At 39.5% G+C, this 22,263-nt stretch overlaps 2 protein-coding genes across 3 annotated transcripts; one reads left to right on the forward strand and one right to left on the reverse strand.

The window, feature by feature from the left end:
* Window positions 1-488: 488 nt before the first annotated feature.
* LOC108975881 (maestro heat-like repeat-containing protein family member 1) lies at window positions 489-19,251 on the forward strand. Of its 2 annotated transcripts, XM_018944684.1 has the most exons (14): window positions 489-699; window positions 1,389-1,528; window positions 11,425-11,602; window positions 13,112-13,473; window positions 13,555-15,666; window positions 15,832-16,471; window positions 16,601-16,739; window positions 16,803-16,927; window positions 16,990-17,197; window positions 17,260-17,939; window positions 18,009-18,327; window positions 18,480-18,614; window positions 18,680-18,782; window positions 18,841-19,251. In XM_018944684.1, the coding sequence occupies exons 2-14, from the start codon at window positions 1,456-1,458 to the stop codon at window positions 18,981-18,983; spliced, it is 5,217 nt and encodes a 1,738-aa protein (XP_018800229.1). In that variant the 5' UTR covers window positions 489-699; window positions 1,389-1,455; the 3' UTR covers window positions 18,984-19,251. The 2 variants fall into 2 exon arrangements, with proteins under 2 accessions (XP_018800229.1, XP_018800228.1); XM_018944683.1 differs by having other exon boundaries at window positions 489-1,528.
* A 232-nt stretch (window positions 19,252-19,483) lies between these two features.
* On the reverse strand, window positions 19,484-21,443 carry LOC108975882 (aladin). Its single transcript, XM_018944685.1, has 4 exons — window positions 21,255-21,443; window positions 20,587-21,191; window positions 20,159-20,532; window positions 19,484-19,891 (listed from the first exon to the last, which is right to left on the reverse strand). Exons 1-4 carry the CDS (start codon window positions 21,339-21,341, stop codon window positions 19,554-19,556), a joined length of 1,404 nt encoding a protein of 467 aa, XP_018800230.1. The 5' UTR covers window positions 21,342-21,443; the 3' UTR covers window positions 19,484-19,553.
* Window positions 21,444-22,263: the final 820 nt, after the last annotated feature.

Below are 22,263 nucleotides of genomic sequence, written 5' to 3' on the forward strand. Positions count from 1 at the left end.
TCCAATCAATCAATGAAATTATTTTTTTTAAATTTAAATAATCCTCAGAATATTGTTAATAAGAAATAAACATAAGGCACACCCTGTTTCAGTATTTCGTTCTGTACTTGGTGCAGAGAACGTATATTTATAGAGAAGGTTCACGATATCAAAAATTTAGGGATATTTCAATTTTGGGATATTTACTGTTTTGGATGAGTGCATTTCACCACAAAAAATTATTAGCGCGTTTCACCACTTAACATCAGGGGACACGAAAATAGCAGAATTGAGCATTTTCAGTGTGAAATGAGAAAACTTATGCTATTTNCATTGAATGCTCAGCTCTGTTCACGCTCCACTGTTAAGATTTCTCCTTCTTAGCTAGCTGTGGTGAAATGCACTCATCGCATTTTGTTAGCTTTTGACAGTTTACACGCCTGTCCGTTGTTGGACCTTCTCTATAAATATACGTTCTCTGCTTGAATATTTGACATTCTGTTGACAACTCAAACAAAAATATTCGCACAGCTGATATCAATTGTTTTTGCGCAGTTCTCCAGATTGTCTAATTGGAAAGTTTTCATAGAAAAGTTAAAATTTTTTATTAAAATGAAAGCAATCAACTTATTTCTATAGTTTTAAACATATGAAGTATATAAATTGTGAAAAAATATTATTTACCTACTATAAGTTTGCGTCATCAGTCCAATAGACAAGGTAAAAACACAGAGAAAACATCAGTTGTACCCGGGTAGGGGCGCCACCACCCAATACGCAGTGGAGCTCAGGGGAGAGCGATCCGCTTACGTTGCAAATAATCAGAAGAGAAAAAGACTTTGGACAGTGCAGTTCAAATTAATTTTTCACAATATTTTGCAAAATATCATCATCGGAATTTTTTTTTAATTATACCAAAAAATATAAATATATATTATAAAATATTGGCAGATATGTGTATAATGTAACTAGTGTTAATAAATGCCGATAAGCGCATACATGCTTAATAAAATTAACAGTGTCTATTGTTTGTGTGCGAAATATGCAATTATTGAAAGAGTAAAATGTATTGCACAACAACAAACAAATAAAAAAGATATGCATATGTGGTATATACATTAGGTGCAAGTAAAATTAAACAAAGCTAAAAGAGAGCTCTGGTTAAACGAGTGTGCTGGTGATTGGATGGTCACTGAATTCATATATTAACCATCCAATAAAATTTATTGAATAAATTGAAAACAAATATTCTGATAAGAGTGCAAAAGGCCAATTAAGCTGTGAATCATTTCTACTTTAATAAATCCTCGCGAGATATCTTTGTACTACTAATACTATATATTTGTACTAATTAAAATCGCAGTGTATTAGTGAAAGCCTAAAGTTTGCTCAACACCTGTGTGTTTTAGGAATAAATAATAGCAGGCAACCACTAAACTGGAGAAGTGGAAGAGAACGCGGAGCTCGACGAAGAAAATGGACCGCCATAGCAAAGGGAATGGGAGCGGAGGCGATGGTGGAACGCCTGACAAGCCATCTATTTTGGAAGGTAATAAAGACCTATAACGCTACAATTTTTATTGTGTTTATTTTAGGACACATTTCACACATATTATAGCCACGCTATATATTTATTTGAGTAACAATTTGCTTCAAAAAGGGGGTGTTGTATGTTATTACTGTTCCTCATCATTTTTAATCAACTCAAACATCTATTTGTGGGTGTTTGGTAAAAATGTTGTTGCATAGAACATGTAATCAGTATTTATATATTGTATGTACATATGTATGCATATATATATTTTGAAGTTGGTAAGCTTCTTGGGTAAGTATACAATAATTATTACTATTTTTGAGTTTTGCGATTAAAAAAAATTGTTTGAGTACGAAATATGTTTATTATTTCTTCTTTTTTATAAATTACAAATTACTTATTAATTTCTGGTTATTAAGTAACTAACCTCAATAATTAAAAAAAAATAATTAAATGCATAGCCATACCGATTTTTTCATTGCTCAAATAAAATAAATTTTTTACACATTTTTTCGTAAGTTACAATGGAATATGTTAATTCTCCATGCAAAAAAAAAAACAAATATTGTGTATGTAAATAAATGCAGACAAAATGTAACTACTATTTATGACTGTGTCTGCAACAGCAAAACAGAGTTGGGCGCAACTTTTCCGTGACTCATTTCGAAAAAAATGTTGATTATTTACTTTTTGCATTACACAAACGCAAGTTACTCATTTATTTATTTTTTCATCCTTATTTTCTATTATAAGCCAACAGCAACTTCTGGTTTTTCCCCTAACCCCAAATAGTTTCCGATTGCAGTTTAATTACATTTTTATACCCTATACAGGGTATATTCAGTTTGCCACGGACATTTTATTATATTCATACTATTCATATAAACCCCTATGATTATTTTGCAGAAAACTTGAATTTTGAAATCGCGACGTATTTTCTAGCATTGGCCAAAATTCGAAAAAAATTAAATTTCTTACCTCACTAATGTAGTATGCCTCCGGTTGATTGGGTAATTAAATTGTGTGCGTGTATTAACACGCAAATTATTGGCTGTCATTCAAATGCCGGCAGGCAGGTCGCCTCGGCTATCTCTCATCGTGTGTACCACAATTTCCGCAGATTTTCCGCCACATTCATGCTCAGCTTGTATTTTAACGCAGAAAAATAGGTGGATTTTATTGATCCACTGTCGTGTCGCAATTTAGTAAAGCCATAATAAGCATGTCTTATCTGTTTGTGCTGTTGTTGTTGTTGTTGTTACCGTTGGTGCGTATTTTAATGCACAACCGGGCCGGTTTATCTGTATGTAACCTGTTGAGCTTCATTAAAATTGCTTCTGGCTTATTTATGTACATACTTAATAGGTAATATGTGTAGGTGTATATATGTATATACAAGGTCTGTTGTTTTAACCGTAGGTGGTGGAGTCAATATGTTGATTGTTTATCCTCAAGTTAGTGGGTAATTTATTTATGCAAGACTTATCACTCCAGAGAGATTGTTCTATTTTTAAGCGATAGATAGCCATATACTCACCTATTTACTTGCATACATATTCGTTTAAGTGCACAGGTATATAAAACTTATATAATAGGTAATGTGTTTTAAATTTATGGTGCTTTGCATTAGTGTGAGTGTGTGAATGGTTTAATTTAGATTATATTGGAAAATGAAAAATAAGGTGTGCCCCGCCGGTTTCGGTCCTATCTTTCTTATGCAAGCTTGCAGAGCGGGCAAGCTCAACAGCCAGTTCATTCCCGGCTATACCCTTGTGACCAGACACCCAAATATGGTTACTTTCAGTAAGGCTATTCAGCATTACACTCGTTTAACTTTGTGTAATCAGATCCCGAAACTTGAATTATTTCCCTCGAAAAAGTCGTTGAAAGTCGACTTGAATTTATCACTTCTGAGATATATTTGTCAGGTAATATTCGAATTAATAACATTTTTTCTAATTTTAATGATTTCTAAAACCACTCTGGGTAAACTTAAAAAAAAAAAAAAAAAAAAAAATTTTTCGGAATTCGCCATTTTTTGGATTCAGGCAGAAAAATCTTTCGGGAGACACCTTTGTTCGGAGCCAAATTGACAGTGCTTGGGCGGATAAAAATCCGGTTTCTAGAGGTCAGCTTCTTCAAAAAAAACAAGGAACGAAAAAATCCCGTTTTTCTGACTTACAAGTAGACATAACCTCTTAAGAAATGTACATATGTACATACATATATATATTTGTATTAGCATATTTAGTGGGTAATATTCAAAAATATCCCCCACAAGCCAGATGGGTACTCTTTAAACCGGAACGGACTTAAATTTTTGTCTGGCCAAGTATAGGAAAATTGAAAAATATCTTAAATATATATAACAAAAACAACAACGGTACTCTACCAGCACTCTCCGAAATTCTCCTTTCCTCCCGGCATGGAACCACGTATCTCCCCCACTAAATTCACAAACTGAACGAAGAAGTACAGACTTGACCTTACTATTGCAGTCGACGGCGTTAAAATTATGACTGCCAATAACCTTGACTTTTTAGGTTGGGTTGGAAATTTGGGGCAGCCGCACCAATATGGTCGCCTGAATGTAGTTAAACGCAGACGAGGAAGCTTCAGATATGCCAGAACACAGCAATCCGGACTATAACGGGATGGCTTTTGATGTCTGCTGTCGAGCATCTACACAGTGAAGCCTGTATGCTCCCAATTAAGGTGTCCTTTCTTTCTGCTGCGGTGTTTTTGAAGAAACCATTCCTGCAGTCACCTGAAGCGGAACCGCCTAAGGTCTAAGAGCATCAAGAGGTACTACGACGACGGCATAAGACAATTCACCGACTAGACTGTGGACGCAGCTAACTTTATCACCTTGGAGTCAAACTACTATCCATTGTAGACGAAGAGTTCCAGTTGCCACGTGAATCAATAGCGACCCTTGCTCAGCTTCGTTCTGGATACTATAGCAGGCTAAATTCCTACTTATCGACCCCTACAAATATATGTATGCCCAGCATGCAACGAATCCCCGCATGATTCTAACCACCTCTTTGCTTGCCCAGCTAACCCCATACATCTCACACCCCTCTCCCTATGGTCCGACCTCGGTGAAACAGCACGTTGCCTGGGCTTATCGTTGAATACCTTGATGACAACTTATCTGTACCTTACCACCCTAACGAGGACTAAGCTTACTTAGCTAACTTGGCCATAAGCTTATCTTTATTACACACAGAAACACCTGGCACCTGCTTTTCTTTTTTCGTCAGCATTTAGATGCATTGAAATAGTAAAAATGGTAGAAAATATTTCAATAAGCACTAGCCGTATTATGACATTCATGTGCAATCTCTACTTAGTATACATATGTAGAATAGGTATGTAGCAAGATATCCAGGCATGTAGAGTGCAAAGTGTGCATGCACTTGTATGAATGCGAAATAATGAGTACACATTCCCATGGTGAAAGCACTCATATCTACAAACATACCTATTTTTTACTGTGTATGTAAAGGCCCCCACGATTTTCGTGACTAATAGCGACCGAGGCAATTGCATTGTTCTGAATATTTACATATGTTTTACAAAAATCCATAACTTATGATATGAACAAAATATATACATAAACATATGGATGTTTCATTTAAAATGTAGCAAATATATTAGGTTGTCAAAAAAGTCTTGCGGTATTTTCGCTAGTTGGGCTGAGAGCGCGTAGTTCTAGTTTTATTCGTCGCATCGGGTCATGCTATACCTTTTTGGAAAGCTCATTTCACGTACTAACACGTGTTTGATTGTCGTTTCTTTTAAGTCATTCGTGAGTTATAGCATCACAAACATGGAGCAAAATAAAAAGAAAATACTGCATATTTTACAGTACTACTACGATAAAGGTAAAAATTCAATTCAAGGCGCCAATAAAATTTGTGCAGTTTATGGACCCGATACAGTTTCCATTTCCACGCACAACGATGGTTTCAACGTTTTCGTTCTGGTGTAGAGTTGGTCGATGATGCGCCACGCTCCGGAAGGCCTGTCGTCGAAAATTGCGATAAAATCGCTGAATTGGTCGAAAGAGACCGGCATAGTAGCAGCCGTAGCATGGGTCAAGAGCTGTGCATGAGTCATCAAAAAAAATATATGAACAATTGAAAATTCAATAAAACTACCGCAAGACTTTTTTGACAACCTATTATATATAAATTTGTTATTGAAGTTCGAAAATTGAAATCGTTAAAATAGTCGTTTTAAGAGAGTAAGTACTGTGCATTCATAAGTTGATAATAATCAGTCATTTATTTGGAATGTATAGTACTAAAATAGCTAACGACAGCGGTTGTAGAACATTGACATTAAATATGGATTTTCACGGGCTTTATGGATTTTATACAAAGAGTATTTATTGTGGCAGCTTTTCCAAGTACATTTGTACATATGTATGTATGTATATGAATTGTGTTTAAATATTTGCGTGTAGTTTTCTAAGCTTGCACTACGTCTTTATTGACTAATAAATACCATATAACGCAGTAATTCTGTAAGCATAACCTAATTTTTTTAATGCTTCTTCAAGTATTGACTTTGATTGCAAAAAAGATCTGCAGCATCCATTTTTTCCCTGGTGCCTTGTTCTTTACGCGCAGTCTTCTAGTCCTGTGAGCTCCATTCTGCAGGCGTGTGCCGCCACCAAAAAGTGACCTCATGTCGTCTCATCATGTTCCTACAGTCTTTTCTGTCTTTTCTATAGAGTACCTAAAGGAATTTTGTGTACTTCCGATCTATCGTTTTGCACGTGACTTTTGCAGTCTTGCACCGTAGTAGGTCTTTCCATCAGTCTTTGATTTTCTTTACCATGCATCTGTCCAAATCGTCGTAAAGACATTGCATGAGTTTCCGAATGTTGATTACGTTTTCGAGTATTAGCCGTACGCCATCCTTGACAATCTCGTCCACTACATCATATCCCTCGATATCTTTAGGACCTAGCACCCAGTAGAAGTGAAATCGCTTGCTTCCCAAAACCTTTCTGGCAGTTTATTCCCCACTAATGTTTGTAGAAGGATTCCTTGGTTGTTCTAGCGTCGTTCCATTCTGCTCTCCTCTTTTTCTAGAGACTCAACACCTATTGACTGAATACAATTCAGAACAGAATCCGTAGAGCCGTTGTTGACCGCTTCAGATATGTCCAACAATGCTCTAAGTAGATTTCGCCAATTTTGTAAATTTTATTGAGTTAGTTTTTTTTAAAGCTGATATCCTCTCCTTAGTTTTATACCCAGAGTCGTCATCGCGCAGTTATGTTCTAATCTTTTACATATTCAGACTTATCCCAACCTAACCAACACAAGTCGTGCGAAGCCTGCTCACACTGAATCGTCTTAAATACCGTTTTATAATATGGTTCGACTCCGTTGAAACAGTCCGTTTTCTCGTTTTCCCATTGGATAATATTTCAGCGATGTTAATTCCTAGTCTACCTTCAATCAAACTGTGCGGTCGCTAAAACCACAACTATAGTTATGTATAAATGAACTCTGATAGTTCTCGCCTCCTGACCTGTTTAAACTAAATACTTTGTTGGGATTCAGTACCATAGCAAAATTACTTAGTCTGTCCACGGCATCGCGGAACCTTCACCTGGTGGTTCCTTCTCTGCTCACACAGCAGAGAACAAGTGTAGATCGAAGTTCACAGGTGGATCGAAGTTAAGACAGCCTTCCCTCATTTCTAGTTTCAGGCTAGCAGACCACTGAAGCGTCTTTCAAGCGGAAGTGGCTGCCATCAAGGTAGCGGTGGATATAATGCTGTAAAGTGCAGCTTCCTTTAGAGAAGTGTGCATCCACTCTGATTGAGTTCGCTGACTATGCGCACAAAACTAATCAAGGAGTACACGACGTCATTACCAAAAGCTTTTAGCCTTTATCATTTTAGATTTGCATGTGTGCCCGGACACAGCGGAAATTGTAAAGCAGTTGAGCTTGCTCGAAAAGACACCCTTACGCCAATTTTCTCCGATTGGAAGCAAATCGGTTGTCCGATATACACTTTCGCTTTAGGGCTGAGCCTCCAGTGAGTTTGAAGGGCCAGAGAGAGAACCTTCTGGCCTAAAGTGTACCGTAAGAGGTTCTCGGAACTACTTGCACTTAGCATTTCATGAAATCGGTAGAAAAGCCATTACGTGGTAGTGAGATCGTGGAGAAAGTCCTACTCCACTTGTTATTCTCTTATTTGGTAATAAATTCAACAAGGCTTTTTTAGGCACATTATCCGCTATATACATACTATGTATAACAATAGATGTGTATAGTACATTTTTTAATGTTTTAAAATACAAATTTGAAGATAAAAGGGTAATATATTTTCTGAGCATTATTTTTATGGCAGAAATATATTCAGAGGTTTGTCATTATCTGCCAACAGAAGTCTACTGCTAGAAGAGATAACTCAAATAGACTTTGTTTAATCGCACTTGGATCCGACCGCATCCCTCTATGCTAATCGAGCTGTTATGATATCGTTGACATTCGTACATTCTATCTTAAAGGTTGAAATATGATTCTATTATGAGCATGAGGTGCGCACAACACCAAGCTACGGAAATATATTTATCTACCTATTTGTACTTTTATAATCAAATTTGGTATTACATACGTCTTTTTTCTTCACCTACAATGCAAAAAGAATTACGAGATATGCTACTCCCCACATAGAGGCTCCACTAAAGCAGAGAGCAAAGCATTGTGAGGCTTTCAGTTGTTGCGAAGGCAGTGATCAAAACGGTAAACTCGCATGCTTACTTGTATTCGAACAAAGCGCTTAAAATAGTGTAACGTGCAGATAAAATGGAGTTAAAACAAGTTTGAAAGCGAAAGTTGAATAAAAAAGCAATAAAAATTAATTCCTCACAATGTTGGATTTCATAACAAAACTTGTGCCACACTACATGGACGAAAAGACTCAGAGAGCGCGATATGAGCACAAAGCACTTCAAATATTTACACAACGGAAACTGAACGGTAAATCAAGATGCAACTGTGAATTAGTCATTACTTTAGCAGGCGGTTATGGTAATGGAAAAATGCATTTTTGTTGTAAAAAAAAAAAAAAAAAAAAAAAGAAAAAAAAAAAAAAAAACAAATTAAAATACATTAAATTTCTAATATAATGAATTTTTTTTCCTAAATCTGTATTTGATTTGGTTTTAATTTTTTTTCAATTTAAATTTTTTTTTTTCTAATTTGTGCGCCATAATTCATACTTTTATCTTTACATACATACATATAACTAGTATATTAAATTACCTAGAAAGATTCGAGAGATTTGCTAATGCATTTTTTAATTTGATTATTGTCATTCCATATGAATAAACACAAAATAATTATAAAAGCAGCTGGTCATTTGGGTGTTCTACTTTTGAAAAATCACTATACAACTTGATAAGTGTAAAACTTTTTTGGTTTCTCGGCGAAAAACTGCGACAAGTAATTTTCACAGTCTTCTCTTTAAGCCAACTTTACTCCATTAAGGGAGTTTTGCATTGACCGAAACAAATAGTAGTCCGATGGTGCAAGGTCAGAGCTATATGTGGATGCATCAAAACTTCCCAGCCAAGCTCCCCAGTTTTTGCCGAGTCATCAAAGATCTGTGTGGTCTGGCGTTGTCCTGATGGAAGACGAAGCTCTTTCTGTTGATCCGTTCTGGCCGTTTGTTTCGATTGCTTGCTTTAATCTAATCAGTTGTTGACAGTAAAAGGTAGAATCAATCGTTTGACCAGGCTGGAGCAGCTCATAGTAAATGATTTCTTTCCAATCCCACCAAATACACAGCATAACTCTTCGAGGCGTCAGCTTGTTGAACTTCACCACGATTGGACCATGATCTTTTTGACACATTGTTGTCGTATTTGATCCACTTTTTATCTCTTGTTACCATTCGCCTTAGAAATGGTTCGACGCCATTTCGTTTCAGTAGATGATCGCAGATGTTAACTCGGTCCATTAAATTTTTCACAGACAATTCTTGTGGTACCAAAACATCAAGCTTCTTTTTGTAGTCAGCCTTTTTTAAATGGTTCAAAGCCGTTCGATGATGAATGTTAAGTTCCTTAGCGATGTTTTGGCTGCTGGTTAATCTCTTCCCAAATTTCATCGACTTTTTCAACGTTATGTCGATCAGAGCGAGGTGCATCTTACACATCGAAATTTCCACGAACTGTTACCTTCCTTTGTTCAATATCTAGAGACTTCATAGGTGGAGCTGTAGCGAGCTTCTTCACTGTATTAAATCTAAATGATTCTGTAAAAAGTTCTGCCTTCAACACGGAGGCATATTTTTTCCGAAGACCTTCCCAGAATGATTTCGAAATGACCGAATTTTGAATATTTTCCTTTGAAAATTTCAAAAAATCTTTGTAGACAAATAATTTGTTTTTCTGTATGAAAAAACCCATGTAACTACTTAAAGCAGTTTAAGTTGGTGTCTGTTCAAATAGGTTTTTTCTCTAGTGAATAATGTTATGGGAGTCAGAAAACCACGGATAAATGAAAATAAGCCAAATTACCTCGCAAATGTACGTTCTGCAAACTGTCGAAGTCAAAACCCCAAGTTACAAGTCGCTATAAGGGTTGAGTGATCTCTGTTATGTGTTTCTTATGGAGTTACGGCTACGGCATCCTACATTACAAAATTGTTTGGGGGGTCTATTTTATTACAAATGCATGTATTTGAGAGGTACAAAACATTCATTGAAGGGCTTGAAATCACGGAAAACTTGCCTCATGCGAGTCGTCCACCTCTGTTAATGATGACATCGAAAAAGTTAAGAAAACAATGCTCAACATCTCTTATGGATCAACTCAACACATTTCGATTAATGTTATGGGTATGAAGCAGAGACTTGACTCCAGTAGAGGGCGCAGTTGATTGACAACATAGCTGAAGACCACACATCCATCAAAAGTGTCATTACTGGTGACGACACATGGGTTTATGAATATGACATCGAAACTGTCTAACAATCTAGCAAATGGCGATTCAAAGTTTAACCGAAACCGAGAAAACCAAAAGTCGCTGAAGGCCCTGCCGAGGCTTACAATAAGTCTATGAAAAATTGGAATGCTTTTATTGGTTGAGGAGCCTATTTGGAAAGTGATGGCAGAGATTTGCATTAAAATATGTGAAACTTAACTTTTTATTGTTAGTCCGGTTCAAATTTGATCAAATGTGTTTATGGTTCCGAATTGAATCGGTGGTTCATCAACGTGATTCTCTCGAGAAAAATATTGTACAACTTTTTAGAATTTATAAATCATAAACTTTGAGCCTTTTTTACAGCTTCAATGCTCAGAACAAATTTTAACTTCATGAACTATTTTGGATGTACAACCTCTCTGAAAACCACTCAAATATCTTTCAAATATAACTTTATGTGTAGAAATCACTTGTTGTGCCTACAACTTGTTGAATGCCATAAACCGTTAACCAATATACGCACTTGCATATTCCCCACACTTGCTGTCTTCCATGCAGTGCAATTGTGTAACGGTGAATGTAGGTCAATTGAATTACTTGTACGGCTTCCTCGCCTATGCAAAACGACTGTTGGCAAACTGGCTCAGCAGCTGTTGGCTTTTAGTTAGCAACAGGTAGCCATTGGCGGCACGAACTCAGCGCCGCACCAACGTCCCTGCTGCGGCAAGCATAGAAACAAGGCAGAAATCCAACCAACTAATGCATAATTCAGTTAGCTGTGCATCCTGCGCGAAGGATATGAGGCATAAGCCCTTCCAACTAGCAAATAGTAGCGAACTGATTTTCACTGCTTGATACAATTATTTCAACATGATTTCTAATCTTTTTAATACATATTTCTAGTTTATGTTTAATTTGCTTATTCGTTTTGTTGTTGTTTGCAGGCATTTTGCACGGCCTCTTCGAAGGACTAATCGACAAGGATGAGACCGTGCGCACGGCCATAAAAAGTTCGCTCGTAAAAATACTGGAGACACATCCGGCGCGCGCCGTCGACACCCTCGTGGAGTATCGTGAAAAGAATCCGAAGCTGCCGGAACAAACAGTCATCATATTGCTAAAGTGAGTTGCATGTTTCTTTATTGTTGTTGTTGTTGTACGTTTATCGAGCGAAATAACGGTTTATCGTAGTGTAAATTAATTCGAAATTACAGCTGAAGGTGAATTACTTTTTGGAGAGGAATGAGTGAGGAAAAATCTGTTAAAAGTGTTCTGTGTCAATTAGTCTATGGTAGACCGATTAAAAGAAGATATATGCTAAATAAGATTTGCTGTTTTTGAGAAATTTAAAAAGGAAATAAAAAAACTTACTCTAAAAGAATTCATCATCGACGTCATCCAATGACTGGGCCTACCAACGAGTTGTTTCGACGGTGTTGAACCAAAAGGAGACGGGTATCAGATGTGTGGGGTTAGCAGGGCGTATAAAGAGGTGGCTAGTGTCATGCGTAGACTCATTACATGCTGGACCTATGTCTAATATGTTGTCAACAACCTTTCTTTGTCTTCTCCCTATGTACTGCGGCTAGCGACTTTAGGATCTGCTCTGTACTTTGGCAATAATCGCAGTCGTGTGAGGAGTGAAGAAGATCAGGCTGTCCAAAATCACACCTAAAATCTTAGGGGTGTTGACAGACAGTCGAAAGTTCGGAGAGATTGCCGGTTACGTTTTGAGCACTTGCCAAAAAATTCTATTGCCCGACGTCATTATCGTGCAATCATCACAATAACAGGTGATAGAAATTCGCTCTGGTAGTTGCGGGAGTTTCCAGACCTAGAAGTTAAACTGTAATGAGGAGAGGACATCACCTTGCGGAACCCCTTGTTTAATTTTTCTCAGTTATTAGTTTTTACCTCGAAATAGTACGGATAATTGACCATTCAGGTAGTTCATAGCCCACCTCTTCAATCCTGTAGGAAGCGCAGATTTTTCGATGTCCTTAAGTAGCGTTGTGTGATTGACTGTTTCAAAGGCTTTTGAGAAGTCCAACGCTACGAGGACCGTGCTTTTGTAGGCTGCCTTTGGTTAAGGCCATGAACTCTTTGGGCATTTGTGGCGTTAAGTGCTGTGGTGGTGCTGTGCAACTTTCGGAAGCCATGCTGGTAGTTTACTACGCTCAGGTCGGGTGTTAAGGTCTGGAGTAGTAAGGCCACTAGTGTCTTCACTACTGCAGAGAGGAGAGTTATCGGACGATAAGACCCCTATTTGTTGGCGGACTTCCCAGGATTCAGTAATGGGACCACTTCTCCGATTTTCCACACTTCGGATATTTAAAGAGTGGTCATCGACAGGTTGAAGACCTTCTTGACCTCAAGCTCTGTGGGAGAAAAGAAACCTAATTTCTTTTTACAGCTGAAATAATGATGATAAAGTGTCATATCTCCGCCCGTTTTGTCAGAGTTACGTCATATTATTGAGAGTATTTTTATAGCAGATCGCATTATTATAAAGACTCTGGTAACTGTGGTATCTTGTGCGCTTTTACATTTACATAAAAAACTTTATAACAACTAACCAGCTAGACCCTCTGCATTTTGGCTTAATATACCTATGCTAATATTTTTTTGCAGAGCCGTTGAGCGTGTTGTCAACTCAGACACATCCTTACCCTCGGAGGCGAATAAGAAACTCATTACTTTGGCTATTGAAGAGCTGACGCGCTCGGCCGATCACCAGCCACTCATACAAGAGCACGCACTCACCATTCTAGTGGCCATTGGACGTAACAGTGAATGTAAGGCGGTAATAGAGGCGCTGATGGCGCACACCAAAGAGGGCGCTGTCGCGCATTTCATGGTCATGCAATGCTTGGGCGCTATGGCTACCGCCAATGTGGCCGGCGTTTTACCCTTCATCAAACCAATATTGGCAACTGTCTTGCCCAATCTGGGCGGCATCAAACAGGATCACATCAAGCAGGCACATGCCTATGGTGCGTCCATACGTTTTGTCTTACCTTTTTCTAGCTGAACTCATATGCTCTCTTTCTCTTTCTCGCAATTCCAAATTTCAGCTCTTGGCCACTTCAGCGAAGCGTTGCTTGAGCAAACAACGACACATGGTGCGACTGCTGCAACTGGCACCGCTAATGAAGTCACACAGCCCACTGCTGCTCAGGATGCCGACGCATCAACGGATTGCAGCACTGAAATTTCTGTTGCCTATGATGTACTCTTCAATCAATGGCTGCATACGCGTGAGCCCAAAGTGTGCGTGGAAATCTTGCAAGCGCTCTCCTCCATGTATCCGCTGCTGCCGCTGGACAAGATACAGTCAACACGTCTGATACCACAAATACTGGCGCTCTATCGTCGCTCCATCGAGCGCAACTCGGTGACGCAATTTCTGTCTTCGGTGCTGAAAACCAATATCGCCTTGCAACCCTCGTTATTAGATCCGGTAGCCGAACAGTTAATATCGAATCTCTTCGATTTGATTTGTGTTTTCCCCGACTATGAAAAGCCGCAGACGGTAAAGGGTCACTATGAAGTGCTGCGTTGCTTTCATCTGCTCTCCGGCATTTATGCATCGAAAATTGTCGACACACTTCTCATACACTTGCGCAATAATAGCGAACGTGATCGCATTAAGTCGCTGCTAATACTGACACATCTCATGAATACGTCCACGGCGCAAATTGGCGACAAGATGCAGGGTTTCTTAGAGTGCCTGAAACCGATGATACTGTCGGAGAAGGGCATCAAAATGAAAATGACCTTGCTGAAGGCGATAGTGGCGCTCTCGCAGAAGGGTTTCATCAAGGAGAAGGAGTTCGTATGGTTCGTGGTACGTTACAGTTGCAAATACACTAAGGTCAATCAAGAGCATGGCTCTCTGGAGGAGCACGCCAATTTTGTGTTGTCCTGTGAGAACTCACTCTTCATGCTTTCCTCCACGGCCGGTACCATGGATGAACTGTTGAAGCGCGAACTCTTAAACTACTTCGTGTTGTTGGACTACACAGACGTATGCTCGAATTTGGCCAAATGCTTAGGCAGCTTATTCGCCAAATCACCTAATATCGAATATGAAATTGCAGCCGTCGACGAGACTGACGAAAAGAAGGATGGCGCTGGTGAAGAACACGCTAAGGAGGGTAGTCATGCGAACGTTAAAAGCGGCAAGATAATTGTGCCCTGTCCAGAATCCATATTTGCGCGTTGTCTTGCACTACTCGGCAATTTCCACTGCATCAAACGCTCTTCGAACATATTGACATTCTTGAAATACTATTATCCGCATTTGAATCCCGAGCTGAATACGCTCTGGGATAAACACATACCCGATCTATTGCTGCACATCAACAAGGAGTCCGTCTTCTCGCGCAAACTCATAGAGTTCATAAGCGATAGCGTCGAATACTTAAATACGCGCGATGAAAACTTCGCCGAACGCTTGGTGAACAAAATGTCCGACCAATTGAATCTCTATCCCATCAGCACGCCGCATTTGGAATTCGTCATGCCCACCATGACGACCGAGCGCGGTATGCTGATGAAGTCACTCGCTTTAGCGCTCTGCTTCGTCACGGAACCGCAGACAGTGAATGCGAAAATCGACTTGATCATCACCTCGGCGCGCCAGGAGAAGCTCGACAAGCACATAAAGCATGCGGAATATGAGCAGAAGATTGCACCGTGCGCACTTGCCTTGGGCTACATCTCACGCAAGCACTTAACACACCTCATCAAGAAGTTAGCGGAGCTGGCGCACATCGGCGGACGCAAACATTCAACGGGTTTCTTCAGCAATTTGCATTTTATCAAAGACACACACAAAGAGCAGGAATTGTACAAGACAAATTTGTTGGTGATTAAGTCCTTCGGCCACATTTTGGATGAATCGGATCCCATGCAATCGCTGCAGAACCTCGATGATACAATACTCAACTTTCTGATATTGCAACTGACTGGCACCAAGGATCAAACCATTATGTCGGCCATACTTAAGACGCTACTGAGCATCTGTAATCAGATCATTGCCACAAAAGAGGAGCTCACCGCGCCACTCAAGTACCGCAAGCAGATAATGGAGGCCGTGTTTAGCATACCGATTGAAGCGCCCTTTAACGATCTGCCGCTGTTGCCGACAATACTGAAACTCGGCACGGACTTTATACGCATTGGTGAGTTTCACGTATATTACTATTATTTCTTTTGTAGCGGCAGAATTCTACCGAATTGATAGTCCTTGATCCGGGTCCAGTTCCGTTTGCGTAGACTCGACTGTCTTTGGAACAACATTATTCTTGTACAATTGATAAGTGTTTCTCTGTCTCTTTATCTTCCAGGCGGCGTGGATCCCACAGAGTCCGTAGATGGCAGTGTTATCTTCGAGATTGCGTGTAAGAACTTCTTTTCATGCGCTCAGCATTTAAAAATCAAATTCGACTCACCCGAAGAGGATGAACGCAACAGTTTTCTGGCAAAACATTTAAATGAATCCTTGCCGGAGCTGAATGCGCTCGCAAAGGCCATCATTGAAACTGACCCCTCGCCATCCACACTCGATTTGATCATATCGATTTTGGAGGCATGGACCAGAGATAAAAATTCCGAAGTGCGCATATGCGCATCGCACGTTTTCAATAACGGTCTGGAAGTGTATATAAAATCAATGAAAATCGGTTGTGAAGCACCGTCGAAATTCAATCAGACGGGCCAAATGTTGGGTAAGATTGTGCCACGCTGCATAGACTCGAATGGCACGGTGCGACAAGTGTCTGTGGATATACTGCAAAAGACACTTGAAATCTCTTGTATTTACGAGACCCTCACCATTGCCGATAGTGAAACGGATTGGGTAAAGGAGATCGATTTGGTGAAGGAGCAAATTATTACCGACGATCCGAAGATGATCTACAATTTGGCCGGTGAAATCGCCAAGATCATCGCGCTGCGCATGTCCAATTTTCAGTATTTACAATTTTGGTGAGTAAGAGAAAGATGAAAACATGAGAAGAAATAAATGTTATTCGAAAAAAGCGAACTTTATACAGCGTTGACAATAATATTTGGAGCCCTATAATAACCTGATTTCTTCTATATATTTTTTCATAGTAAAACTCTGCTGCAAGGCTTACGTGACCCGGAGCAAAGCTCATCGATTGGAGCTTCGGTGGTGTTGAAGTTTTTCATACAACACAAAGGTTCTGAGCTATTTCACGCCATACCGGATCTTGTAAAGGACAGTCTGAGCGTAAGCCTAGCAACTAGTCAAAAATTAAACAACTTGATATAACAACAAAAATTTGTATTTTAGGCTATACGTGACTGTGAAATTAACCGTGCTCGTTCCGGTGTACTAAAAGCGCTCGTAGCGCTGACGAAACATCATCCGAAGCTCGTTTGCTTCGAAATGCTAACTCAGCCCTTACCGTACGAGAGGTAAATATCTGTCGTGTATTTACTTTATACTTCCAATTAACTCAATAAATAAAAACTCGCAGCAACATTGTCGAATACTGGCACCTCATCGCGAATGATCCTGAGCTCACCGCTGCGCTACTGGAGAACTTTCTACAAATACTAAACTCATCGTGTCTCTACGAGCCAAGTGAATCGTCGGCAAGTGAACGTCAGAAAATCGCGAGCATACAACCATTTGCCATTTTCTGCGCGCTAAAAGAGATTATGCCCTGCAAGGATGTCAAAGAGGTAAAGGTGCCTTGTTATAAATTTGCGGTATTGATAGTAAATACAACACTTTTCATTTACAGGAATTGCATAAGAAGTTCCCTGAACTCTTTACCATGCTGCTAACCTCATTGGCTACCTATACAAATCTGGCGGCACCCATGCATACCGGTGGCCATTCGCCTACTCAACAGGGTGTCAACAGCTCTGTCAGCTCACTGGCAACTGTCGCTTCGTCGACGAAGTCGAAATTTGGTTTTGTGCCGAATAAAGATTTGGTCAAATTGAATCCCTGTCAAATCGTATTAGATACATTTCAAGCATTCCTCGGTAATTTGGAGATGGAACAGATAGCTACAGTGCTCACCGTGCACACACAGCTAGCGAACAGCACCGACTTGAAGAACTATATTGAGCTGCTTACACCCATAGGCATCGGTTTGGTCAACCAATTGGAAATCTCATCGAGCAGCATGAAGCACGTCGTCACTGCGTTGAGCAAATATGTTTCCTCGCCATATGATGGTCAACGTATTGCGGCAGTGGGTCTATTCTCACGTCTGGTGCCGCTCAAACCATGCGGTGAGATATCTTCGGTGATTATGTTGCACTTGAGTTCGGCGCTGAGTGACCCCAACGCTGTAGTGCGCGGTTTGAGCATACAGGGTTTAGGTTATGTGGGTAATCTAACGGAGCATGACGTTGAAAAGTATACGGAAACGGCGGTCACCGCTTTGCTGAAGGGCATCGACGATCCGGTTAGGTGAGTTTATCAATTGGAGTTGCTTGTAGTGAGTATCTTAATAACGGTTTATTGTTTTCTACGCAACAGTGACTGTCTTATAAATATTCCCTTGGAGAGCATGCGCGGCTTGGCACGCATTTTGCAAACATTGCCCAGCGATCGCTTGGAGTCTTTCCATGTCTCCTTGGCCATACGCATTCGTCCATTCTTCGGCAGCTATTCCATCGAAATACGCGAAGCGTCCATTATACTCTTCGGCGATCTGTGCGAGTCGAAGAAGGCGTATGAGAGGGACGGCAGCATATCGCCGAATGCTGCCTCCACCGAGGCGTTACGTGAGCAACTGATTGCAAATCTCTTTCCCATACTGCTGCACTTGAGCGAGGGCGAAGCGACGATCATACGAGTGAGTTGTTTTCATTGCACGTGCTTTTATTTGATTTCAAGCTATTAATATAGCTGCCATACAAACTGGAAGATCAAAATCAAGTCCTTCTTTGGAAAATGTTTTTATTTGTGAAAGGTTTCTAGCAATTTTTCTTGTTCACACATTTTCAGGCTTGCAAGGGTACGCTACGTAAAGTTTGTGGTTTATTGAATGCGCCAAAGGTGAATGAAATGGCACAGCGACACCTCATAGATCACGGCCAGCTGAATTATGGCGTTTTCATAGTGGATTTCGTAAAATTAATTGTATGTATTTGTAAAATATTTTTGAAATCATCGCTTTCTAAAAGCGAATTCTATTTTAATTGCAGGCTATGGACTTGCCGGCTCATATACAAGATTTTATTGACTCGGCCATACCGAAATTGCGCAGCCAATGGGCCGAGGTGCGCGGCAGCGCTGCCATTGTTATAGGTATTACACATTTTTGTGATTTTTTATTGGTAATTCTAATTCCTTGCACTTTTTTTAGGCATACTACACAACTTCCTGCCGGAGCGCAACACACAAACCGAGTCGGTGGGCAATAAGCTGGCAGTGCTGCTAAAGGATGAGAATCACTTTGTGCGCGTGAAGGCCGCTACAGCTTTGGGCTATTTCTTTGGTGACATTTGAAAAGAAAAAACCGTTGGCAATGTCGCTAACGCTCGGTAGAAAGCATGCTTGTTTATTGGAAACCAAAAGAAAGTAAAATATGTTTACAAAGCAGCAGCAAAAGCAAAGTACCTAAAAGTAACTAAATAGCCGTACGTAAACGTGTTGATGTGATTAAAGGAATTTAGGTTAAGTTATATATTAGTTTATAAATTAAATATATACTATCTAATCCTGTATTTATACATGTATTACACACATTTAAAAATATTTATGCGCATAAATCATTTATTGTTATTTTTTATTCCACGCTTGTGCTTATGAGTAACTGTGCTTGGCCTGCGTTAATGTAAATATCGAATTTGTTTTCTATTACTTTGTTGTTTTCTAAAGCGTGCTGCCAAATTTGTTTTAAGTCCACGTAAAATTGTTGACAGTCAAATTTATTAAGTTTAGGAAAAACAAAAACAATTTACATTTTTAATTGGCGCTTTATTTGTTTATAAAAAATTATGTCGTAATTTACCTCATATAATAAATACAGAAACCATTTTAATATTTATGTACCAAAACAGTAAACACTTTTTTTTATCACATATTGCCGAATGGGAAATATTCTATGCGCCCGCTAGACCAGCCAATGGTTAAAACAGTCTCTTTATTACGCCGATTCTTGCTTTGGAAGCAGATGTATGAAGGGTACTCTGTGGAGAGGCCAGTGAGAAAGCAAAGTGGTGAGATTGTCATGTCGAATTTCTTTAGACACGTGTTGAAGAGCGCTATGCAAGGGGTATCTTTGAATATCACCGCCAGGTAACGACCGTCTGCATCCCAGGCTAACGCTTGCGGTTTGCCGCCCACTTCACGACGACCAGCATTGAATTTCGTTAAGTCGGCAATTTTTAAAGCTTCTTTAGTGGAGGTGCCGGCTGTTTTGAAAAATAAAGAATAAAAAATATTTATTATAAATAAAACGAAAACTAGCATGTGCAAAATTATGTAGGCAGCATTATACAAGCCGCGACTGTGCTTGTGTCGCGACTCACCTGTAGCTTGCCTTTCTTCGGAGTATTAATATTGGCAACGGTCACACATTGACATGGACAACAACAAACAAAACATTGGAGTGATTTTTACAAATGCTTTGCAGCGTTCATTGCCTTAAACTTCTCAGAAATTTGCTATAATTTACTCACACGTAAAAACCGTTTCGTCCTGGAAGTGTAGGCGATAGAGTATGCTGTCGCCTGTTGTCACAAAGAGCAAGAAGTTGCCGCATGGCGACCAGCATGCCGATTGCACCACACCACATTTAATAGTCCAACGTTCCGGTGTCCATTTCTTATCTGCCGACCAAACGCGAAACACACTACCAACTGTGGAAGATAATAAGTATCCACCATCGGGTGACCACTTTAAGAGCGAACATGGTGAGCCTACACGCCTTAAAGGCGTATTTTGTAATTTATCTACGTCCCATATTAGAATATCCGTATCACTGATAGAGGCTGTAGCAAGTAGTGTCCCGCTGGGGCTCCACTGTACGGAAGTGATTGGGCAGTGACCGGGACTGTTGTTATGTATAAATTAATATATATTTTCAAAAGCTATAAATATTACTTACTGCTTTAAAAATACTGCTTGTGTGGCACTTCGTGTTATGTGCATGTTTGTATCCATAGTCCAGAGACACACACCCTTTTGGCAACCAACTGCCAATTCAGCAGCGGTCAATGGGCGCCAAGCCATTGAAGTTATCCACTTTTGTGAGCCGCTCTTTAACACTGGCACCATTGCGGGTTCGTCTGTATATATTCGCACAATATCATCCGAGCCCGCTACAGCGATTTTAAAGCAATTCGGATGCCAAACGATACAACGTATGTATGAACGCAGCCAGTCACGCGTTTCAGAGAATTCAGCCACATTATTTACGCTCACCTCACGCATATGCGGAAATATTTTGGTCTTTAGTCGTTTTACAAACTCCAGCATTTCACATGTATACTTTGCTGTTGCACATATAAGTGGACTAACTGTGGCTGTTTCTTGGTCTCGCGCCTCATTAAGTGCCTCCATAAACCCGCTTTCGAAAAATGTGCGAACTATACGCTTGATGACACCTTCATTCACTGGTATCATAACGTTGCGGTAGGTGTCGTTTGCATGGCCGCTGACTGATGTGCTAAACATCTCACAATTTAAATTTATTTCTGGATAGTATTCCGACTAAAAATTCAAAATTTGGTCATTATGGCTGGCCTGCGGAAATTTTAAACTTTTGTTGCTTACCACTGAGCAGCTGTCCACTTCATTTTGAGGTAGCGCACAAAGCTGTCCCGGCACAATGAATGTGGATACATCCTGTAGGGACACCATTTCAGGTTAGTTTTATGAGTATTTTATTGAAAAAAAAATTATTTTTTTATAGTTGGAAAATTAGCTTCACTAATATCAAAAGCGGTATGCTTCATACCGGTAATTTGCGCGAATTGAATGACTTTTACCGTGCTGCCACATAAACTAAGTATAAAGAAAATTATTGGAGATATTTCTGAGTATGAAAAATGGGTGTTTATTTAGTTTACGGATTTTGAGTTCATTCTTAAACTATTACTTAATAAAAGCTTTTTAATACTTAGAACTAGCTAATACAAATACTATATATTTCAATAAATTAAAGCCAACATAAATACAAAAATATTTTTTTGGCAATATTTGTACAGTACGGCTGCACTTTTCTACCACCCACCAATCCAATTGGAACCGTAGTCATTGTGAGAACTGTCAGAGCTTGACAACTTAAAGTTCGCGAGCAAGGTGAAAAGTTAAACAATTGTTTACACTGTGTAAGTAAATTAGAATTTCGAGAATTTCCATAAATCTGCAACAATCGCGGGTCAACGAAAGTGAAAGATTAATTGCAATTTGTGTAAAGGTGAGTGTTTAAAGTGCATAAGTGCTTATTGAATGATTAGAATTTGAATGGAAGCAAAAAAATTTGATAAAAGTGTTCGAAATTGATTTTTCTCGCCTTTGCCGTGTTTGCTGCTACACTTTTTGTTGACCACAAGAAAAGGGAAGTGGGCCATAAGGGCCAATGATGAGAAGAGGTCAAATTGTGCATGACTGCATTAGTAAGGTGTTGTTTATGTTTTTTCTGAAATATCATGCTTGTTACTGATAAGCGGGTACAACTGTGTAAGCGCGGGAATGGAAAACGCGGCTAAGAGGTATTTAGTTTGCTAATTAACGAAGTGTAAAACTCAACCACTTGTGACGAGTGATTTTGAAATAAACT

This window comes from Bactrocera latifrons, unplaced genomic scaffold, assembly GCF_001853355.1.
Source record: "Bactrocera latifrons isolate USDA-ARS-PBARC rearing strain unplaced genomic scaffold, ASM185335v1 scaffold_7, whole genome shotgun sequence".
Taxonomy (NCBI): domain Eukaryota; kingdom Metazoa; phylum Arthropoda; class Insecta; order Diptera; family Tephritidae; genus Bactrocera; species Bactrocera latifrons.